The following is a 21116-nucleotide window of genomic DNA, read 5'->3' on the forward strand; positions in this document are numbered from 1 at the left end:
TGTTTACCTTTTTTTGGCAGCAATGTTAGCCAAGGAAGTTAAATAAAAATTAAATCTTGATCCGTGCAGAAACTTGGAGCAGTTATGCAAAATGGAACTAAATGTGCCTGTATATCACTCCATTTATACCGGACCAGTCGGTATGGAGGGCCAAGGTGCCTGTCTCCGCGCTGTAGGACTCTATGACTATGTTGTTGATTAAAAAAAATTGTCCACTGTTTATCGAAACGCTGTGTGAATGAAGTATGGATCTCCAATTTTGCAACCAGTGTTCTAGGTTGGCTTACAGATTTCAAGAAAATTTGTTATTAGCATATCAACCCAGATGCTGTGGTGGTCATGAAATTGTTGGCATTCACCTTATTCCTGTGAAACAATCAGTTTCTGCAAATGCTCTGATTAATAATGATTAGATTACTTAGTGTGGAAACAGGCCCTTCAGCCCAACAAGTCCACACCAACCCTCTGTAAAGCAACCCACCCAGACCAATTCCCCTACATTTACCCCTTCACCTAACATTACGGGCAATTTAGCATGGCCAATTCACCTAACCTGCACATTTTTGGACTGTGGGAGGAAACAGGAGCACCCGGAGGAAACCCACACAGACACAGGAAGAACGTGCAAACTACACACAGTTGCCCGAGACGGGAATTGAACCTAGGTCTCTGGCGCTGTGAGGCAGCAGTGCTATTCACTGTGCCATCGTGCCGCCCACAATAATGTTAAAGTTGACTTCAGTGATTCTGTTTCTCCAGGAGATGCCCCCGCCGCTTCAATTTGGGGGTTCTTTGGAAAAAGCTGCACCTTTCTCAATGCAACGAAACTGAGGGGTTTTTATTTAGTGGTGTATGAACTTCATAATTGCTGCTAAATCCATCGCTGGCCTTGTGAAACCATTTTATCGAGTGTTGAATTACACCCATTTTTTAAAAAAAAATTCAAACTGAAAGAACTTGAGATAGAAACTAATGATTTTAATTATAGAGATATCCCTCGCTTTTTGAAAGTTTGCTTTACGCCACTTTTACAAAAAAACCTACATTGGTACCTGTTTTTGCTAGAGAAATTAAGAATTATGGGACTGGGTGGGTTACTCTTCGGAGAGTCGGTGTGGACTTGTTGGGCCGAAGGTCCTGTTTCCAAACTGTAGGTAATCTAATCTAATTGAAAGAAATCTGAAGAGGATTTTTGCTTTTGCGGAGAAAGGTGACATTTTTTCCATATAAATTAATGCTGCTTTGCTTTGCGCCTTTTCAGCTTATGAAAAGCCTCAAAGGAACGCTCTACTTTTGGATAGTGGGGGATACCTATATGAACATTGAAATTAAAATTAACCATATTAAATGTCTGTCATTTGCTTTGTTGTCTGTCAGTAATTTCATGTGATAAGTTACATAGTTGCATGCTGACATGACTGCACCTGCTTCCACTTGACTTGTACCCAAATACTGGGGGGGATCATTCAATGGTACCAGTCCTTAAGATTTGATGGACAGGGTTCCTTTTGTTTCGCAAGTCTTTCAGTTTCCTTTTTAGAGGAAGATCGATTCCTCCTTAAGTTCTTTATTGTAGCACAATCCTCAAGCCAATTCAGACCACAATCAAGAATAAAATAATAAAAAAAGAATTTTTATAGTAACCTGAATTGTTTTCATCCTTTGATTATTGCATTGTGGAAAGGGATTTGTAAGCAGTGAGTCCTTTCTGTGAAGAATTTGCATTTCAGTGTCTTGCTGTTCCAAAATGAATTAAGAATTATATTTGTTTGAAGGGGCTTTCACCTTTTCATCACTTGCATCTGTTAAATGAGCAGTAAAGCTTAGACAAAGAAAAGCAAACAGAGACAATTGAATGTAATATGCACCATATTTCAGTCACTTTACTGCCTGAATAGTATGTATTGCATTCTAAGACATTGTATTCAATAATCTTGCATTGGTTGCAAAGGTACTTTTGACATTTTATTTGTTTAAAAAAAAAAGCACAGCTTTACCTATAACGTATACAAACCCTACAAGCAAATGATTTTATTTTCCCAGCAAAAATGTATTTGAATCACCTAATCGGTGAGAAGTTGGTTTTATTTGAAAATATGAAACATTTAAGTCACTTCTTGAGCTGGATGCCTTATCCATGTTTCCACAGTGTGACTTCGGTGATCTTCTCACTCATGTCGTTGGTAACGTTAAAATTTTGGGGAACATACATTGAACCTGTTTGACAAACAGCCACCTTTAGGACAGAATTGTTGTTCAGTGCAATTTTCATTTGCACCAGTTTGAATTACTAATTTGGAACCTATGGCTTGTATATACCAAGGACCGCAATTTGGCTTTTTTGTAAAATTGTTTTAACTCATACTTTTTATAAGCACAAATCAATGTAACAGTCCCAGGAATTGAACATAAATTATCCCTGCAAGCTAATGGTTTCTAACTAAATAGATTCTCATTTGCAAGGTAGGAAAACAACCATCATTAAAGACACATACCCTTTTTAAAAAAGGTTGTCTTTTGTTTTCTGCATCATCTAGGACACGTCCATCAGTTAAATTCTGCATTGAATAAAACCCCTCCAGTGTGGAAATAGATCATTCAGCCCAACAAGTCCACACCAACTCTCTAAAGAGTATCCCACACAGACTGTCACCCCTATCCCTATAGCTCTGCATTTCCCATGGCTAACTCACCTAACCTACATATCCTTGGACACTGAGCAACTTACCATGACCAGTTCACCAGTCTGCACATCTTTGGACTGAGAGGAACCTGGAGCATCCGGAGCCACACAGAAGCAGGAAGAATGTGCAAGCTCCACACAGGCAGTCACCCAAGGCTGGAATTGAAGCCAAGTCCCTGGCAGTGCTGTTCACTGTGACACCCCATTTCTCTAAGACTGATCTTGCAAGTAATTTATAAGAATGCATCTTTATTTAGATTTATCAGTACTGTACATCATTCACCAAAAATCGGTTTGTGACAATTAGTGTACTGCAGCCAGCTAATAGTGACTGGTACTTTAGAAGTATAAAACTGGTAGTTATTCTGATTATGGACATATATCTAATACTTATGTCTTTAAATTCTTGATGCATCTTTGAAGAATTATTGAAAGGCTTATGTCAATTAAGGAGAGTCAGCCCGGATTTGTGAAAATCAGATTGTTTGACTAATCCAGTGACATTTTTGGAATATGTAACAGAAAAGGTTGATGTAGCTAACACATTGCTGTCCCCTTGGCTTTTATGATAGTGTTGGCAGAGAACCACATAAAAGGGTGAGTGAACAAAGTTGATACTCCCAGTCTTGACTGCATGGATTTTTTTTTTTGAAAAAAAGACTGAAAACAGTGAGTTGTTTTCCAGACTTTGTGATTGTAACCAGTGGATCAGTGACCATTATCTTAACAAATGACTGTTGAATCTTGCTGACTGGCCTGTGTTGTTGCAAGTTATTGTGTTAACTCTTCGAATTATTTTAATCAATGTCTTAAATTTTCAGGATAATTCATGAAATATTTCTGAATTTGAAAGATGTTGAATATAATTATAGATAATAGTATGCTCTGGTTCTCCCAAGAGTCAACTGACTGGTTTTTAAAAAAAGTTCAGAAATGTGATGCATGTTGCCAACTACTTACTGTATCTACTGATTTCAGCTAGGATCACAGAATTATTGAATTGAACTCTTCTTTTTCCATAAAGAGCAATTTAAAACATGAACGAGATGTTAGTAGTTTATTGTTTTAGTAGTGATCTTGAGATTGACCGAAAGTGCAGGATTGAGTTTTATTTTAAGCAAAATATTCTAATTATTGCTAGCATTGCTTTCGCAGCTATAATGTTTGCATTTTTTTTTAAATAGGATCACATTTTAGCAGAGATACTTCAAAACCAGAAAGATTTCATTGTGGGCTACCACGAGCATGACTCTCTCCTGGACCACAAGGAGGAAGAAGAGCTAAGTGAGGAGGACAGAAAAGCAGCATGGGCTGAATATGAAGCAGAAAAGAAAGTAAGGAACATTAACTGCAATGTAATGTCAAACATTTAAATTCCGATAGAGAATAATATATCTGGCCTAAAATAACAATTCTGTGCAAATTTAAAAATAGAGGGAAATCACCCTAACGTTGATAGAAAAATTGGATTAATATGTATAGAACCATTTAGTTTATTGGCACAATTAATCTTGAAAAAGTTTTAAATCCTATAACCAAAATGTAACTGTTACTATTGGCAACATTTTTAAACTTGAACATTTAATTTTCTTGTTTCTATTTTGAAATGATTGGAACTTGGCTTTTGTGGGAGTTTTATTGAAAAATATGGAGGAAACCATTTTGTTACCAAATGTAAACTTGTACTTGAATGCACTTACTTATGCAGATCATGTTACAATAAATCATCTCAATAAAATCTCATAGGCCCACCTAAAAGGAATAGTAACTTAGAAAAGGAGGAATCCAGATACCATGAAGCTCACTAAAATAGATGGAATTTGAAGACCTTTGTAGCACAAATAGGCTGTCAGACAGCAGTGGTGGGGGGAGGGTTTGTGGTTTTCTTTAAAACTACAGATTCTTGATTGTTTCATACCGTTGCAGTCATAGGAAATGTACAGAAAGTTTGGATATAAATTGTCAGCAATCTGGGCAACTTCAAGTGTGGGTTCCAACTGTTTGCTGTTTCACAGCTCCACAGGATATTCTAAACCTACATATACCTATAGAGCTCTATGAATGCCAATAATATTAGAATACTATTCAGTCTGGCCATGACCACATGCTTTCTGATTTAAGCACACAACAGAAATTAGTCTCTATCAAGTTGGTCAGGTAATCAGAGGGAAATGATCGAAATGACCATCTTTAAATTCCTGTTTAAGCTGAATAATTAAAATGCAACAATGGAGATAACAGGAAAACAGTGAAGGAAGTTTCATTGTTCATGGATAGTTGGTTTTAAATTTCACTTTATTACAATCTGAATAAGAAGATATTGTCGGGCTGTAAGATAAACTTTTAAGTTTTCATGCCATTGGAAGGTTTTAGAATGAAAAACATGACTTTTTTTAAAAATCTCCTCCCAGGGTCTCTCCTTGCGGACTAACGTTGCAAGCGGGATTAATTTCCCTGCTGTCAATTTCGGCTTGCAGGCTGCACATTTTCCGTTCAACATAGCAACTTTGTCCACGATGAGTAATCAACAGCTGGAGGTGGGTAATATGATCTACATCTTAACTAGTGATCTCAATACCTTAATAGTAATTAGGTTGGCTATTTGAGGCTAAAAGCACTCTGAGATTAATATGTTCTAATACAATATAATACTATATTGTAGCGTTACATCTCTGTTTGTTAATTCTCAGTGGAAGGGCACTTGTTTCGAGTTGTAAAGTACATAAACTTAACTGCATTTACAGAACTAAGCCAGAGATGTTGCTGTTTCTTAAATTGCTTTTGAAGTTTACTTTGGTAACTAGTATTCTATATAAAAAGATGTAACTTTACAGTTATGTTTGATTCTATTCATAGATGTTGTGATTTGGTGTGTGATTCCTGGTTGACTTGATTTTCCTTCCTTCCCTGCTCCAAAAACTCAACAGTTGATCAGTCGTAATGCTGACATTTTGCACACAGCCGGTTTACTGTGTTTCAGTAGTAATTACATGGTCAGTATAATTTGCATGAATGATGGCTGTGACAATTTAATTTTAAAGGTGAGATGGATGATTGGCACTCCTACAGTCCTGTTAGGAAGGGAATTCCTATATGCAATATATTTTGGTCAGCATTCAGAAATCACTTCAATTTTCCTGATGCGAATAATAAAAAAATGCCCAAATTAGTCTGTCCTCCTGGTTCACACTTAGAGCAAGACATGATTGTAAGGATTGCTTCAGTCTTATTTTGTTGATCATATAATGATTAAGTTATTGCAAGTAAAATTTAAGTATATTGTATATATGTGATCTTTGCTGTACTCCTTCTTATTTGAGATTTTTCTTTTTTCTTAAGGATCTTATCAATCAAGGCAGGGAAAAGGTCGTTGAAGCCAGTACTAGTATAGCAGGAGTGAGAGCAGAGGCTCTTGAAGACCTAATTGCACAAGTGGTAAGGCATTTAAGCATGCATCCCTTGAAGGAAAAAAAGAGTAATTTATTTTAATTAGCAGTAGACTGTTCAAATATATCTGCATTTTGTTGCTGCTATCAAGTTGATCTTTTAGTAGCAGTACGTAGTTTCTCACCATCAAAGCCGTTTTTTCATAAAACACATTACATCATTTTGTGGTTTATAACTTTGCATTGATCTGAGACTCAAAAGTGCTGTATGTTGGAGCATTTTGTAAGTGCTTCGGAACATTAAACACAGAAAAGGTTATAAAAATGTTTAATTAAAAACAAAATAATTCACCATTTTAATACTGTTAATCTTGGCTTTTGTGCTGGCTATTTTAGAGCAGGCTGATTGTTCACACATGGTTTTGGTCAAAATAAAAGATATTTGGCTGAATTCCTGTAGGTTTTTTTTAAAAATCATTATTACTCATTAAATACTGAAGGACTTGTAATAAAGACAGTCAATCTCTGGTGGAAAATCTTTTTTTTAGATTTTTTTAAATGTAAATTGAGGAAATTGCAGAGTAACGATTTAAGAACTCTTTCAATTGGAATGCAAGTTAGTTGTTCCTTTTTGATGGAGTGTTTGTCACACCTGTAAGACAAACTAAGCTTTTTCCTCAAAAGAATTCTTCAGAAAAATCTGTTTCTTGTTTAGTTCTTTGCCTACCGTAGGAAACTTCTGTCATGCCAGACACCTCTACTGCCTCTCCTCATGCCATGCTTTTAGTCTAGGTTTCAAAGTCTTCATCGGAATTTGGAGGCACTGTGTGGGTTTGGCCGAGAATGCTAACCTCGTGTTTTGCATGAAAAGGAGACAAAGTTGGCTTGTCTTAGTCTTTTTATTGCTAGACAAAACCAAAATTGAGCGGCTTTGTTATTTAATTAATTATGCTTTAGACCCAATTCTGTTTTTGTTAGTTTGAAAGTTATTATTTGATTAGAATAGCTTATGATCTCAACACCTTGACTAAAGCATAAAATGCAAAGAATTGTCTTTATATATAATTGTGACAAATTAACCCTGTTTAAGCCACATCTGTAGGCATAAGAACAGAGTTTAAAAATTCATCCTGTCAAGTCTGAAGATTTCCATTATGTTGTGGTTCTGTTCGCCGAGCTGGGAATTTGTGTTGCAGACGTTTCGTCCCCTGTCTAGGTGACATCCTCAGTGCTTGGGAGCCTCCTGTGAAGCGCTTCTGTGATGTTTCCTCCGGCATTTATAGTGGTTTGTCTCTGCCGCTTCCGGTTGTCAGTTCCAGCTGTCCATTGCAGTGGTCGTTGGGTCCAGGTCGATGTGCTTATTGATTGAATCTGTGGATGAGTGCCATGCCTCTAGGAATTCCCTGGCTGTTCTCTTTGGTTTGTCCTATAATAGTAGTGTTGTCCCAGTCGAGCTCATGTTGCTTGTCATCTGCGTGTGTGGCTACTAAGGATAGCTGGTCGTGTCGTTTCTTGGCTAGTTGGTGTTCATGGATGCGGATCGTTAGCTGTCTTCCTGTTTTTATTGACAAAACGTGAACTAGTTTCAGATAAATTTGTTCTCTGTTCATGTGCTTTGTAAATATGTAAGCTGCAAGTTACTTAGGAACTTGTTTTCAGCCAGAATTTTCTGGCCACTTGTAAAGAAACCAACCAGGTTGAGATTAACTTTTAATTCCGCAAGTCTTTTTTGCTTGTTTTCCAGGTTGGTAGTCATTTTAACAGTTGTTTCTTTTCTTTAGTGGAAAGAGAATCCCAACCTGACTGAGGAACAAGTTCAAGCAGTATCACTGACGAAACAAGCCAGTCAAGAACTTGAAATAAAACGCAGAGAAGCCATGTACAATGATGTCCTTTCAAAGCAGCAGATGGTAAGAACTATACTCCTCCTGTGACACAGTGGTGGTGTCCCTACCCCTGACCTGGAAGGCCTGGGTTCCATTCCCACCCATTCCAGCATCGCTGAACAGCTCGTGTTTTTTTTTTAAAGACTTGTCATAGTAGCCCTTTTTTTCAATAAACACTGATGTCAAAAGTCTAAATCGCAAAAACATTTGCTATCTTTATTCAGTTAACTGACTGGGTAAAGAAGAGTTGGTTTTTGGGGCACATCTGTCTTTGCCAATTTCTTCATTAAAATTGAAAATTCTTCATTGTTCAACTAAGGTTGGTTTGAAAATTAGATTAGATTACAGTGTGGAAACAGGCCCTTCGGCCCAACAAGTCCACACCGACCCGCCGAAGCGAAACCCACCCATACCCCTAACCTAACACTATGGGCAATTTAGTATGGCCAATTCACCTGACCCTGCACATCTTTGGACTGTGGGAGGAAACCGGAGCACCCGGAGGAAACCCACGCAGACACGGGGAGAACGTGCAAACTCCACACAGTCAGTCGCCTGAGGCGGGAATTGAACCGGGTCTCTGGCGCTGTGAGGCAGCAGTGCTAACCACTGTGCCACCGTGCCGCCCATAAATGTTTTTTAAAAATGTCAATTCACAATTTCAAAAACATAAACCCTTTAGATTGGAAACAATTAGATAAACAAGCTTATCCTGTTGAATATATTTATTCTTTATCACTGACTTTATATTTTTATATTGAATATTGATTGAAAGGATGCATACAATTTTCACGTTTCTATTCTAATTGCTAGTTGTTTATGCAAAATGTGTTAACCGAATTAATGACTAACTTTCAGTAACGTGGTCCACTTAGTTGCTATATAGGTAAAACTTCATGTAGCTGACATACAGCAGAGATTTGAGATATAAATACAATTTTCAGGAGCTCCACAAGGCCACTTAATTAATTACATTTCTTAGTAGAGCACATTTGCACAAGTTACTATGGTGTCATTAAAATGTACAACTTGTATCAAGGGATTAATTTCCTATGAAGACCTGTGTTAAGACTGGTTACAAATTCTGAAGTTACTGTTTAAGATTATAAATTATCTTCTGGAAATTGTCAAGTGTTTATATTTTTTTATAAAACAGTATTATCAAATTGGTAAAAACAATGACTGCAGATGCTGGAAACCAGAGTCTAGATTAGAGTGATGCTGGAAAAGCACAGCAATTCAGGCAGCATCCGAGGAGCAAAAGCCCTTCATCAGTATTATCAAATAGTCAAATCTTTTTAATAACTATAATTGATTTTACTGAAAATTGTACAATTTAATTCACTAACTCAATTTATTTACTTACGTATTACACAAATTGATGTTTCCTTCTCAAATGAGCTTTTCTTGGAAATATCCACCTTTCCAGTTCAGGAACTGTCATCCAGAAATTAATTTCTGTACCACATGCAAAATAAACCTCTTGCCACAGGAATAGGAATCACTGTTTGAATAGCTTCTTCTAGAACAGTTTGTATCCAAATGAGTATTGAACATCTGGATAAACTGAACATCTTTGAGGATTCCATTTAGCAGTGTCTAAGCAACTTTATTTTCGAAGATCTGAGTTGAAATTGGGTACATCCTTGTGGGTGGAAAAGCATTTTATGTAATGGTTCCCCAAGCATTCCTTCAGTGGTGATTTGACAGTTCAGTACCATTAAAGTGGTTCTTTGCAGATAGAGATAAACAAGCTACTTTGATTTCTGCAGCTGTGTTAACTGATATAGGTTTGGCCAATTGGACATTGCTGTTAATATTTAGGGATTATAGCCATTCTAATTTTAATTTAATTGGATAGCACCTACTTTGTACTGTAATGTGTGAACAAGTCAAAGTGAACAGGCCAGTGTATTCAGGTTTTGATGTTATATCGCACTAACCTAACTTTTGATGACATCTTTTTAGGTATTCTAGGTTACAAGGTTAGGAAGTAAACTTTTACCTACGCTTACTGAGTTCTGTAGCTCGCACTACTCTCTCAATTAAACCTATTCTTCTCCTGAGAGAATATCTAGCTTCTACTCCACACCTTCCTCTGACAATGGTAAGATCAGAACTTCTTAGCATAGGGATCTGAGAAATGCTGTGACTGAAAGAATTTAGAGTCACGTTGCAGGTTGAACCCTGTATACATATTCTGTTCTCACTTCTGCTTTTCTTTCACAGCTGATAAGGTCTGTGCAACAAATATTAATGAGCCGAAGGCAGCAGCAGTTCACCCAGATGACAGCACAGCAACAGTTTCCAATGAACCCACTTTTAAACCAATTTATGACTTCAAGAAATCCTAGTTCAATGATGACTTATCCACACATTGGTTTAAGAGGATTACCAATGTATCCACAAACTCCACCTGGTATGCGACCTCCTCCTTTGCAACGGGCACCACCTGCAGCCATGCAGATGAAGGGACAGTCTCCTGGACCCCCACAGCTCAAACAAGGAATAAAAAATTCAAAGAAATAGTCATTGCTGAAGAGATTATAGAAATGTAGTTTTGTGCCTTTGCTACGGTAGCAAGCACATTGCTGAACTGAAAAAGAAAAGCTTCAAGTGACCAATGTATAACTGTAGCTTGCAGTTGGGACACTACTTAAGTGCATAGAATCGTGCTGAAATCATCAGAGGTAATATTGTCATAGGAGATTCCACGGAATCTTTAAACATTGTATATAGCCTTAATAAATATGTGACTGGTAGGGAGAGAACATGTTTTCTTCCAAGTTTTTTGTTCTGCCAATTATTTTGTTTAATTCTGATGTATGTGAAAATTTTAAAAAGTTTTTTGAGGAGATGAGAAGTTGAGAATCCAGGACTCGTCGACCATTGAAATATAATTTAACAAATGTTATCTTTGCCACATTACTTAATGAACTTCAGATATAAGACCAGTTGATAAAGGAACAAATGATGTTGCACCTTCATGTATTTCTGTTTTGGTGATAACTCCTGTGTCTCAATCTAACAAATGAGTACTTTTCCACAATCTTTGGTAGTTGAGTTCCTCCATCTATTGAACCAAAAGAAAATGATTTTCAGAACTGCTGAAATGTAAAGGGTAGACTTAGTGGATAATATCATTAAATGCTGACTGGAAGACTTATTTGGTGTCATCTGGTGATGAGGGTCAGTCTCGTAAATGTGTGGATTTATGCCTTCAGTCTTGATAAAAGTAGTTAGGTTCATCCTTTGCAACCCCTCTGCAATGCATTGATGTACTGACAGTGTTTCTTCCTCTCAACCTCCATATTGCATTCAAATCGTTTTTCTTAATTTAAGCCCAATTCGAAGTGAGCTGAATGTTGCTTTTCATATGCGCTAGACAATAATTGGATGCGAAGAAACTCTTTGTTATCTATTTCATCAATTTTAGGTATACATCCAGTGATGATCTGTTATGGGAGTGCTATTTGCCTTCCCTAGATGTTGATTTGATTTAATCCATGTCATTTGAATTTCTTTACTTTCCTGGAGTTGGTTTCTATCCAAAATGTGGATGTTCTAATTCCACAAGTAACAAGACAGGAATTTCTATATTTCCTCTGGTCCTTGTTTAAATGCGCTCATAGAGTTACTGTTCCAAGGATATGTTCCAACTGGACAGAACCTGTCATTTGGTATGATGTAAAGATGTCACCAGAAACATCATTGATCCTTGAACTAGCCACGTACTTGTCACAAAAATGTTCTTGTGGTCTTTATAGACAGTGGGTAACCTCAGTTTAAGCAAAGATCGCTAGCTTTGTCATCATTGGTCTAAAGTTATTGTGGCTGTTAATCCAAGAGCAGCAACATTTTTATTCTACCAGATGGACATGATTGCATAATTATATATGTTGTCCCCTGGAATTACTCAGCAATTTCAGTTGCACCAATAATTTGTTCCGTCACCTCAGTTGTTGAGCCATTTACTGGTAACTGCTGTTGGTCCCTGACAGGCTGGGAACCCAGCATGCAACTCTTGCAGCTTGCTTGGAAATTCAACTTCATAGCTTTTTTAATATAAATTCAAATAATCTGTTCTGGAAACTGACGGTTCATCAACTTTACATGATCTGAGCTAATTTCTAGGCTGTTCTTGAATTATTTTCTTTTAAAGAATTTGTGCAGTTTAATTGCAAGGAAAGATTTACCATTTGGTCATCACCAATTAAGATGGAAATAGATTTTAATAGACGAATGCATAGAGAACCTAGCTTATATCTATAAACCTAGACAACATGCATCTGCTTAGGCATTTAAAACATGTAGCTGTTTAATGTGTTCTATGTTATTGTCCATGTGGATAGAAAATAGATTCTGTGAAGCCAACCAAATCTACTTCTATTCTTGAGGTCACTTTATGGAATATCTGCAGAGTTGCACTGTCTGGCAACTAGTGTAATGAAAAATTGGTTTTCAATCAAGTAAGTCCTGAAATTCATAAGTATCCTGAAAGGTGTTGTATAGACTGCAAGGGCATCCAGCTTGGGCAAGATTGGATCAAGTTATTGAATGTTATGGTTTTCATTGTATGGAAGGTCATTGCATTATATATCTGAAAATCTGCTCCTTTTGAATGGAAGCATTTCCATGTAACAGAATCGCACAGAATTAATTCTACTTTTGAGAGTTGCTGCTTATGGAATTTAGTATTTTGTTTTCTAGTTTTGACCCTCAAAAAATTGCCAGCTTGCAGTGAAATCCTAATTGTTACTTAATTTTGTTAAAAGTACTGTATGGATTGAATTCCTCCTGGGAATCTTGGCTTCCTCCTGTGGTTTGTGGTGGATACTTCTGATTAAAGACTGAAGAACCCTTAGAGGACAAATGATATAAAATTTAGAAGCCTGTCAGGTTGTTTCTGTTCATATTATGTAGTTATATACTTTATTTAATTTATAGATTTACAGTGTTAACCATATTTTGTGCTAATCCACATTTTATTTTTCACCAATACTGTCAGTCTGATGTAAACCAAAAATAAAGCTATTCTGCACTCTAGGCTTCAACATTTATTTTAAAATCTTCGCAGTTCGTGGCTATTTTGATATTGGGGTGATTTATGAAATATAAATGTTTTCTAGTCTTCAGGCCTTGTAAGACTATATTCAGATGATCTTATTTGGAATGTGCAGTGAAATTAACTGTTTCTAACTTTTTTCTGTTGTGTAATGTTCTGTCAAATATTTCCATTGATTTAAGTTTGTCTAATTGAAAGGTAAGACTTTTAGTCGACTGCTCATTTTTTTTAAAAACAAATCCATTTGCTCAACAGTTATTTGCTTTCTAGTAAATTTCAGTTGACAGACTCTATTTTTCCCATTGTGAAATCTTGTCAGTCATTTTTTCCCCACTGCCTTTCTAAGATTGTGCCAAAGCAGTGATTTGCTAAGTTATCAAACATTCTCATAATGTTAAGAATGGTCTAATACAACCAAATTTCTGTCCAGATCTTTAAAAGGTACATAAGTTCTGTTGTACCAGACACTTCACTGTTCATTCAGTGGGATGATGTTTTTAGTTGATTTGTGTCATAACACCTTATTTTCAAATTAGAATTTGACTTTTTGTCAACATGCTTTAAATCAGTTCCCATTTTCATTTTACAATTGGATGACACAAAATTAAAAGATAACATAATATTGTGCACTTGCAGAGGCATTTAGATTTAAAATTTAAATCTTTAGCAATTTGATTTCCATGTGTTTAAGAACCCAGGAGAAATAGTTTCTGAATGTCTTTCAGGTAAAGGCATGATGGTGGGGCCATGTAGCAACAGAGGGCAGCGGATGGAATTTTAAACTCCAAGGCTGCAGCAGTTTATGGTTTTTATTTGCCATTGCTGTCCTTCACTTTGCTTCGTTTTATCTTTTAGAATTATTATTTTGTAACAAACAGTACTGCTCAAGATCTCTTGCAGTGTAAAAATTATCAGCAATTGTTTTAGCAGGTATTCTAACAATATAAATCAAAGGTGTTTGCTGGTCTCATTAAAACAAAAGGTGAAGCCATGGGTAGCACAATAGTGGTATAAGGCCAATGCACAGAGTCAAACTTTTGAGACGAGATATACAACAACAATTGGACTTCTCCTATGTTTCACTTTAAATTTTGGGTTTTTTTTGTTTATATTCTATCAGTGCTGTATTTAGCACTGAATTTGACCAGGAAATAGTTTTGAAACTATAATGGTTGTGGTTGAAAAAAAATTTAAATCACTCGAATTGTTCATTTTTATAAAGTTAGATGTGATTTACATAGTTGCTGTTGCTTAACCAATAAATATGTTGCAGCTTGTATTAAGACTGAAAATGGTAAATACCATATTTTCTAACTCGTATTGTCCTTAATTTTGGATGTAAGGCATTCTTTGCTTAGTAATATGTTTTTGTATCAAACGTACCCTAGTTGATTAGCAAAAGGAGAGCCCAAAAACCATTATTTGCTGTTGAATTCTAACAGCTTTGAAGATGTAACAGTCTTGCTTGCTTTCTATATATTTTAGAAATTGTTTCAACTGTATTTATTCACTACCGTAAATACCGTAGAACTGATACAATTTCATCCCATAGGGATCATCGTGTGTAAAATAAACTGGCAGTGTGTTTTGATAGAAATTGTAGTGGATGAATAAGTACGCACACTGTTGTGTTGTTACCTTTGCAAGTGGTATCAAATCATTTAAATTTTAATATTTAATATTCAATAAAAATGACAAAATTGAAATTATGCCTAGATTATTTATTAATACAAATACTTCCTAGCAATTGCATTAATTTAGTCCCATGTATAGTATAGGTCGTTTCTCCCCTTCTGTATATAAATAGCCTTTTCATATCTGCCGTCACAGTACAATCTTCCTCTGCCTTTGCTTGTGTATAAAGCACCTTTGAGAGTTGCACTTGTTTTTGCCATCGCTGAAGTTGGTTTTATTTTTGACCCACTCCGGTCGGTAAACAAGATCTGAAGTTTATTTTTACAATCTGTTCCAAGTTCTTGTAGTTCTGCCTTGACGTGTTGGTTGTGGACAATGTATGTCCAGAAAAACTTACATCATGGTATTTAGGTGAAAACATTCATTGAGCTGCTGTTTGGCCTCTGGTCACCTCTTTGCTGGTGGTCAGATTGAATTATCACACATATTGTAAGCAATATGTGTGATCTTATTTCAACTAGGTCTCCAGAGGTCAGCTTTTTCCAGACTGAGAGAGAACTTGCTAGTAGCATTTGACATTCTGAAGGTAATCTCTGAAGAAACTGTTGGAAGAGTACAGCAGTACATAGTGTAGATGGTACACACTTGCTTCTACTTTGTCAGTGGTGGAGAGAATGAATGTTGAATCTGGTGGATATGGTGCTAATCAAATGGGTAGCTTTGTCCTGGAGGGTGTCAAGTGTAGAACATAGAACGTTACAGCACAGTACAGCCCTTCGGCCCTCAATGTTGCGCCAACCTGCGAAATTAATCTGATGCCCATCTAACCTAAACTGTTCCATTATTATCCTTATGTATGTCCAATGACCATTTAAATGCCCTTAACATCAGCAAGTCTACTACATTTGCAGGCAGGCCATTGCACGCCCCTACCACTGAGTAAAGAAACTACCCCTGATATCTGTCCTAAATCTATCACCCTCAATGTAAAGATTAGATTAGATTACATTACAGTGTGGAAACAGGCCCTTTGGCCCAACAAGTCCACACCGACCCGCCGAAGCGAAACCCACCCATACCCCTACATTTACCCATTACCTACCACTACGGGCAATTTAGCATGGCCAATTCACCTGACCCTGCACATCTTTTGGACTGTGGGAGGAAACCGGAGCACCCGGAGGAAACCCACGCAGACACGGGGAGAACGTGCAAACTCCACACAGTCAGTCGCCTGAGGCGGGAATTGAACCCGGGTCTCAGGCGCTGTGAGGCAGCAGTGCTAACCACTATGCCACCGTGCCGCCCACAAAGCTGTAAAGCTATGTCCCCTCCTGTTAAACCTTCACCATCTGAGGAAAAAGTCTCTTACTCCACCCTATTTAACCCTCTGATTATCTTATACGTCTCGATTAAGTCACCTCTCAACCTTCTCTCCAACGAAAACAGCATCAGTTTCCTCAGCCTTTCCTCGTAAGGCCTTCCTTCCATACCAGGCAATATCCTAGTCAATCTCCGCTGAACCCTTTCCAAAGCTTCCACATCCTTCCTATAATGCGGTGACCAGAACTGTATGCAACACTCCAGGTGTGGCCTTACCAGTATCTTGTACAGCTGAAACATGACCTTGTGGCTCCGAAACTGAATTGCCCTACCAATAAACACCAACACACCATATATACCTTCTTAACAACCCTATCAGCCTGGGTGGCAACTTTCAGGGATTTATGCACCTGGACACCCAGATCTCTCTGCTCATCTACACTGCCAAGAATTTTACCATTAGCCCAGTACTCTGCATTCCTGTTATTTCTTTTGAAGTGAACTACCTCACACTTTTCTGCATTAAACTCAATTTGGCACTCCTCAGCCCAGCTGTGCATTTTATCTACATCCCTCTAACCCACAACGTCCTTTGGCACTATCTTCAACTCTGCCTACCTTAGTGTCATCTGCAAATTTACTGACACATCTTTCTACGCCCACATCCAGATCATTTATAAAAATGACAAACAGCAGTGGCCCCAAAACTGATCCTTGCAGCACACTACTGGTAACAGAGCTCCAGGATGAACATTTCCCATCAACCACCACCCTCTGTCTTTCAGCTCGCCAATTTCTGATCCAATTCACTAAATCACCTTCAATCCCGAAATTTAGTATTTTGTGCAATAGTCTATCGTGTGGAACCTTATCAAATGCCTTACTGAAGTCCATATACACCACATCACATGTTTTACCTTCAGCGTTTGAATATTGTTAGAAACTATATCCTTCGAGGCAACTGGAAAGGATTTCACTGCGTTCCTGTCTTGTACTTGGTGGACAGGATTTGGGGTGTCAGAGGTGAGTTACTTGCTGCATAATTGAAGCCTCTGACCTGCCTTTGTAGTTGCCATATTTATATGGTCAGTCCATAGTCCTTGCAGTATCCAACACCCTCAGCCATTTCTTGATATCATGTGGAGTCAATTGATTTGGCTGATGACTGGAAGCTGTGATAATGGAAGATTCGGAAGAGCAAGAAGAATCATTATTTAATATTTCTTCCTGAAGGTGATTGCAGATACTAAAGTCTCTCCTTTTGTATTGCTGTGCTCCCCCAGCACACTCGCAAACCCTGGGATGGGAATAAATGGGGATAGTCCTAAAAGTTGTAGATATTGTTTTTTAAATAATAGACTAGACTGGTGTGTCATAAATGAAATATCTCAACTTTTCTGACTCCTCGCACCACAAGTTACCAAATAAATTCTTATCAATATCAAACAAATCATTTGAATGCTGACCTTTTAGCTGAGTTGAAAGATCATATTATGAATGACTAGTACAATTCACTGCAGAGACTCCCATCATGTTTTGAACCTGTTTGTTTTTGTTGACAGTTTGCTTGATGCATTCTTATACCTGTCAGATACATTAGGGACATTTAAGCGGCTGTTGGATAGGCACGTGGATGATAGTAAAATGAAGGATATGTAGGTTAGTTTGATCTTAGAATAGTATAAAAGCATCAAGGATCAAAGGGTCTGTACTGTTCTGTGTTCTGTCTTGTGTACTCAGTGCGTGAATTATCGGGAGATAAATAGATATTCTAAATTTTTAGATTCATCTGACTATTAAGAATAAACCTCTTCTTGTATTTGTGATGCTTCTAAGTAGATACAATATCTGACTGTCGAGTCTGGGAAATCCAGGACTTGGTGAAAGCAAGGGCAAAGAAGTGACAGATTCGCTTGTAGACAGTGTAGATGAATGTGTGAAGTCGCACACACCTCTTTTACAAGCTCAGTTGCTTATGTACTAATATGCAAACCTAATATAACTTTGTCTATCTGCTGTTAATGCCTTTTTGAATGTGAAGTATCTGGTTTGCACTTCTGATCATATTTGATAGCACATTTAATTACGAAGTTTAGGGCTGTCATTTAAAGCTGTCAGCAATGGCCTTTAAATTGAGATATTTAAAGAGGCTTTATAAAACAAGTTGTATACTGATGTGGTCAGATTTAGTTTACAAAGGATTAATTCAGAAAAATGAAGACAATATCCAAATTACTGATTATGCTAATTAGATGAAATCTGTTCAAAAAGCCAATAAATTTTCTAGTTCTGCATGTCCCTTTGGTTTTAGACTGAGAAATTCAGTACGATCATAGTTGTTTGTATCACAATTTTAAAATGGGTTTGTATTCAATATAGGAAGATAGTTGGGTGGGCATGTGTGAACAGCTGATTTAATTTCTGTGCTCCCACACTGAAGAGTTGTAACCACTCAGGAGACCAACCCTTGTTGCATAGCTCAGAGTGGAGTAGGAGATCTTACTCCTTTTTCCTCATTGAAGATATGAGGCCACTTGGAGATCTGGTTTTGCTTTCATAGCCGGTCTAAATAATTGTGGATGCCTTGGAGCATTACTTCACAATGTGCTGGTTAAATGTTCCATATTTAACATACCTAATATAGCTGGCACCTTGTGTGTTCCAGGTAGAAGATAACTCATCACCTATAGTTTGGTATCCAGAGATGAGCTTTTATAATAATGAGCTTTTATTATAGCAACTGATGTTTTCCTTGTGCAGCTAGGAATTCTGTCTTCAGGAGCATAGATTAAACATGCATAAATACAAATCGTGCAACTGATGCATAAATGAACTTGTGCTTCAAGCAGTTTATTTGCCCCATTTCATAAATGTGTGATCAAGACTGAAATGATGAGAGGAATTGTTATGGAACGTTATGGCCAAGTCTGGCCTACAAAATGTGTATAAATTTGGGTACAAGGCTAGATGAACTAGAATGGAATCAGGGTTGAAAGGCACCTAGATAGGATAGTGAAGAAGGCATTAGGTATGCTTGCCTTTATTGGTTAGTGCATTGAGTATAGGAATTGGGAGGTCATATTATGACTGTACAGGATATTGGTTCGGCCATTATTGGAATACGGCATGCAATTCTGGTCTCCTTCCTAACAGATGGATATTGTGAAACCTGAGAGGTCACAGAAAAGATTTACAAGGATGTTGCTAGGGTTGGAGGGTTTGAGCTACAGGGAGAGGCTGATTAGACTGGGGCTATTTTGCCTGGAGCATCAGAGGCTAAGAGGTGATCTTATAGGGGTTTGTAAAATCATGAGGGGAATGAATAGAGTAAATAGACAAGGTGTTTTCCCTGGGATGGGGAATCCAAAACTAGATAGCATAGGTTTCAGATGAGAAGGATCCAAGGGACAACCTTTTCATGTAGAGAATCCCTAAAGTGTGGAAACGAGCCCTTGGCCCAACAAATCCACACTGACCCTCCGAAGATTAACCCACCCAGACCCATTCCCCTACCCTATATTTACTCCTGACTAATGCACGTAACCTACACATACCTGAACCCAATGGGCAATTTTAGCATGGCCAATTTACCCCTCCTTGGTTTGTAGGGGGAAACGGGAGCACCCGAAGGAAACCCACGCAGATACGGGGAGAATGTGCAAACAGTTGCCCGAGGTTGGAATAGAACCCGGGTCCCTGGCACTGAGAGGCAGCAGTGCTAACCACTGAACCCCTGTGCAGCCTCCAGGTGTGGTGCATGTCTGGAAGCTGGTATGATTACAACTTTTGAAAGGAATCTGGATGGGTTTATGAATAGGAAGGACTTAGAGGGATATGGGCCAAATGCTAGCAAATGGGAGTAGATTTATTTTGGATATTTTGGTTGGCATGAATGAGTTGGGTGACAGGTCTGTTTCCATGCTGCATATCTTGTGGCTCCATAACTACTTGGATTGAAGTTGAAGTTGTTCTCATTTCATTGCGTAAGGTGAAGGATAAACTTGAAAGAGGTGTCCAAAAATTGTGTATGTCTTGGATAGTGAGGAACTGTTTCTAGTAGCAGAAGAATTAGTAACAAAAGGGCACAGATTTAAGGCAATTAATTAAAAGAAAATTGGAGGATAAGGAAATACTGTGTTAATACTCTTGAATACACTATCTGAATTTAATTGTAAGCGTCAAAAGGGAATTGGATTAATGCTTTATATTTCGAGGGTATGGGGAAGGAGTTGGTGAATGCAGCGACTTGACAATTCTTTTCAGAGAGACGTCAGAAAAATGGACTGCCTTGGGGACTGTATTTATTTGTCAGAATTACGACTGACCCGTAGGTAAATGCTAATGGAGGCTGGCTGGAAAGCCTGATTCAGTATTATACTTTGTAATTCCACATAATTTTCTTTTTTTCTCATGTAATTGATGTATCTTTAATTGCAAGCCTTGCTGATTTTATATTAATCATCTTCCTAAAAGTTGCTATAATTTACCACCTTTCCCTAGTGATGAGACCAGGCAAATATGTGATGGTTAACCAGATTTGCTTTCCTTCTATTGTACCTGCCTTGGGACCTGATTTATTTTTTTCCACGGGCTTATGGTTGATATTCTGAATCTGTGGCTTTGTGGGTGCTTAAGTTCCTAACTTCAAAATCGTATTCTTGTGCATGGTTCAAGAGGAAGAAATGTCAGTGAAATTGATTGTGTCAACATCTGGAGGCAGAAAAGACTCATGTTCATGTTTCAGGTAGCACCCTTCTTCACAATCAATCTAAATATTTCCAGAATTTTCTGTTTCCGTTTCAAATTTTCCAGCATTTATAGTTTATTTTTATTCATTCCTTTGTAGTTGACACACCTTATTTTATTTGGCTCCTATATGGTGGCAATCCCTAAATTATATCCATAAGGAGATTGCAATGCCTGAACTGTTATGCCCCACTTGCTTTACTTGCCTTCCTCTCTGTATCTTACTCCCCTAATCTAACTCTCAAACTCATGCTCCCTCAATCGGTTTCTCATTCTTTCTTAATAAAGCTATTCAAAATAAAGCCAGACTAACGGAAAGAAAAAATATAGCAAGTGTAGTGGAAATCAGAAACGGTCGCAATAAAATTTCCTCTAATTCTGTGCTATCCATG

The 21116-nt window shown here is 37.6% G+C and overlaps 1 protein-coding gene across 3 annotated transcripts in view; it reads left to right on the top strand.

Moving 5' to 3' along the window:
- atrx (ATRX chromatin remodeler) overlaps nt 1-14726 on the top strand; it is a 241124-nt gene extending 226398 nt beyond the window's left edge. For all 3 annotated transcript variants that reach the window (XM_043704988.1, XM_043704987.1, XM_043704986.1), the window contains 5 exons: nt 3868-4017; nt 5095-5220; nt 6023-6118; nt 7851-7979; nt 10185-14726. In XM_043704988.1, the coding sequence (XP_043560923.1) occupies nt 3868-4017; nt 5095-5220; nt 6023-6118; nt 7851-7979; nt 10185-10484 (801 nt within the window). In that variant the 3' untranslated portion in view covers nt 10485-14726. The remainder of the gene's footprint in view (nt 1-3867; nt 4018-5094; nt 5221-6022; nt 6119-7850; nt 7980-10184) is intronic.
- The last annotated feature ends 6390 nt before the right edge of the window (nt 14727-21116 follow it).

This window comes from Chiloscyllium plagiosum, chromosome 15 (genome assembly GCF_004010195.1).
Source record: "Chiloscyllium plagiosum isolate BGI_BamShark_2017 chromosome 15, ASM401019v2, whole genome shotgun sequence".
Classification (NCBI taxonomy): domain Eukaryota; kingdom Metazoa; phylum Chordata; class Chondrichthyes; order Orectolobiformes; family Hemiscylliidae; genus Chiloscyllium; species Chiloscyllium plagiosum.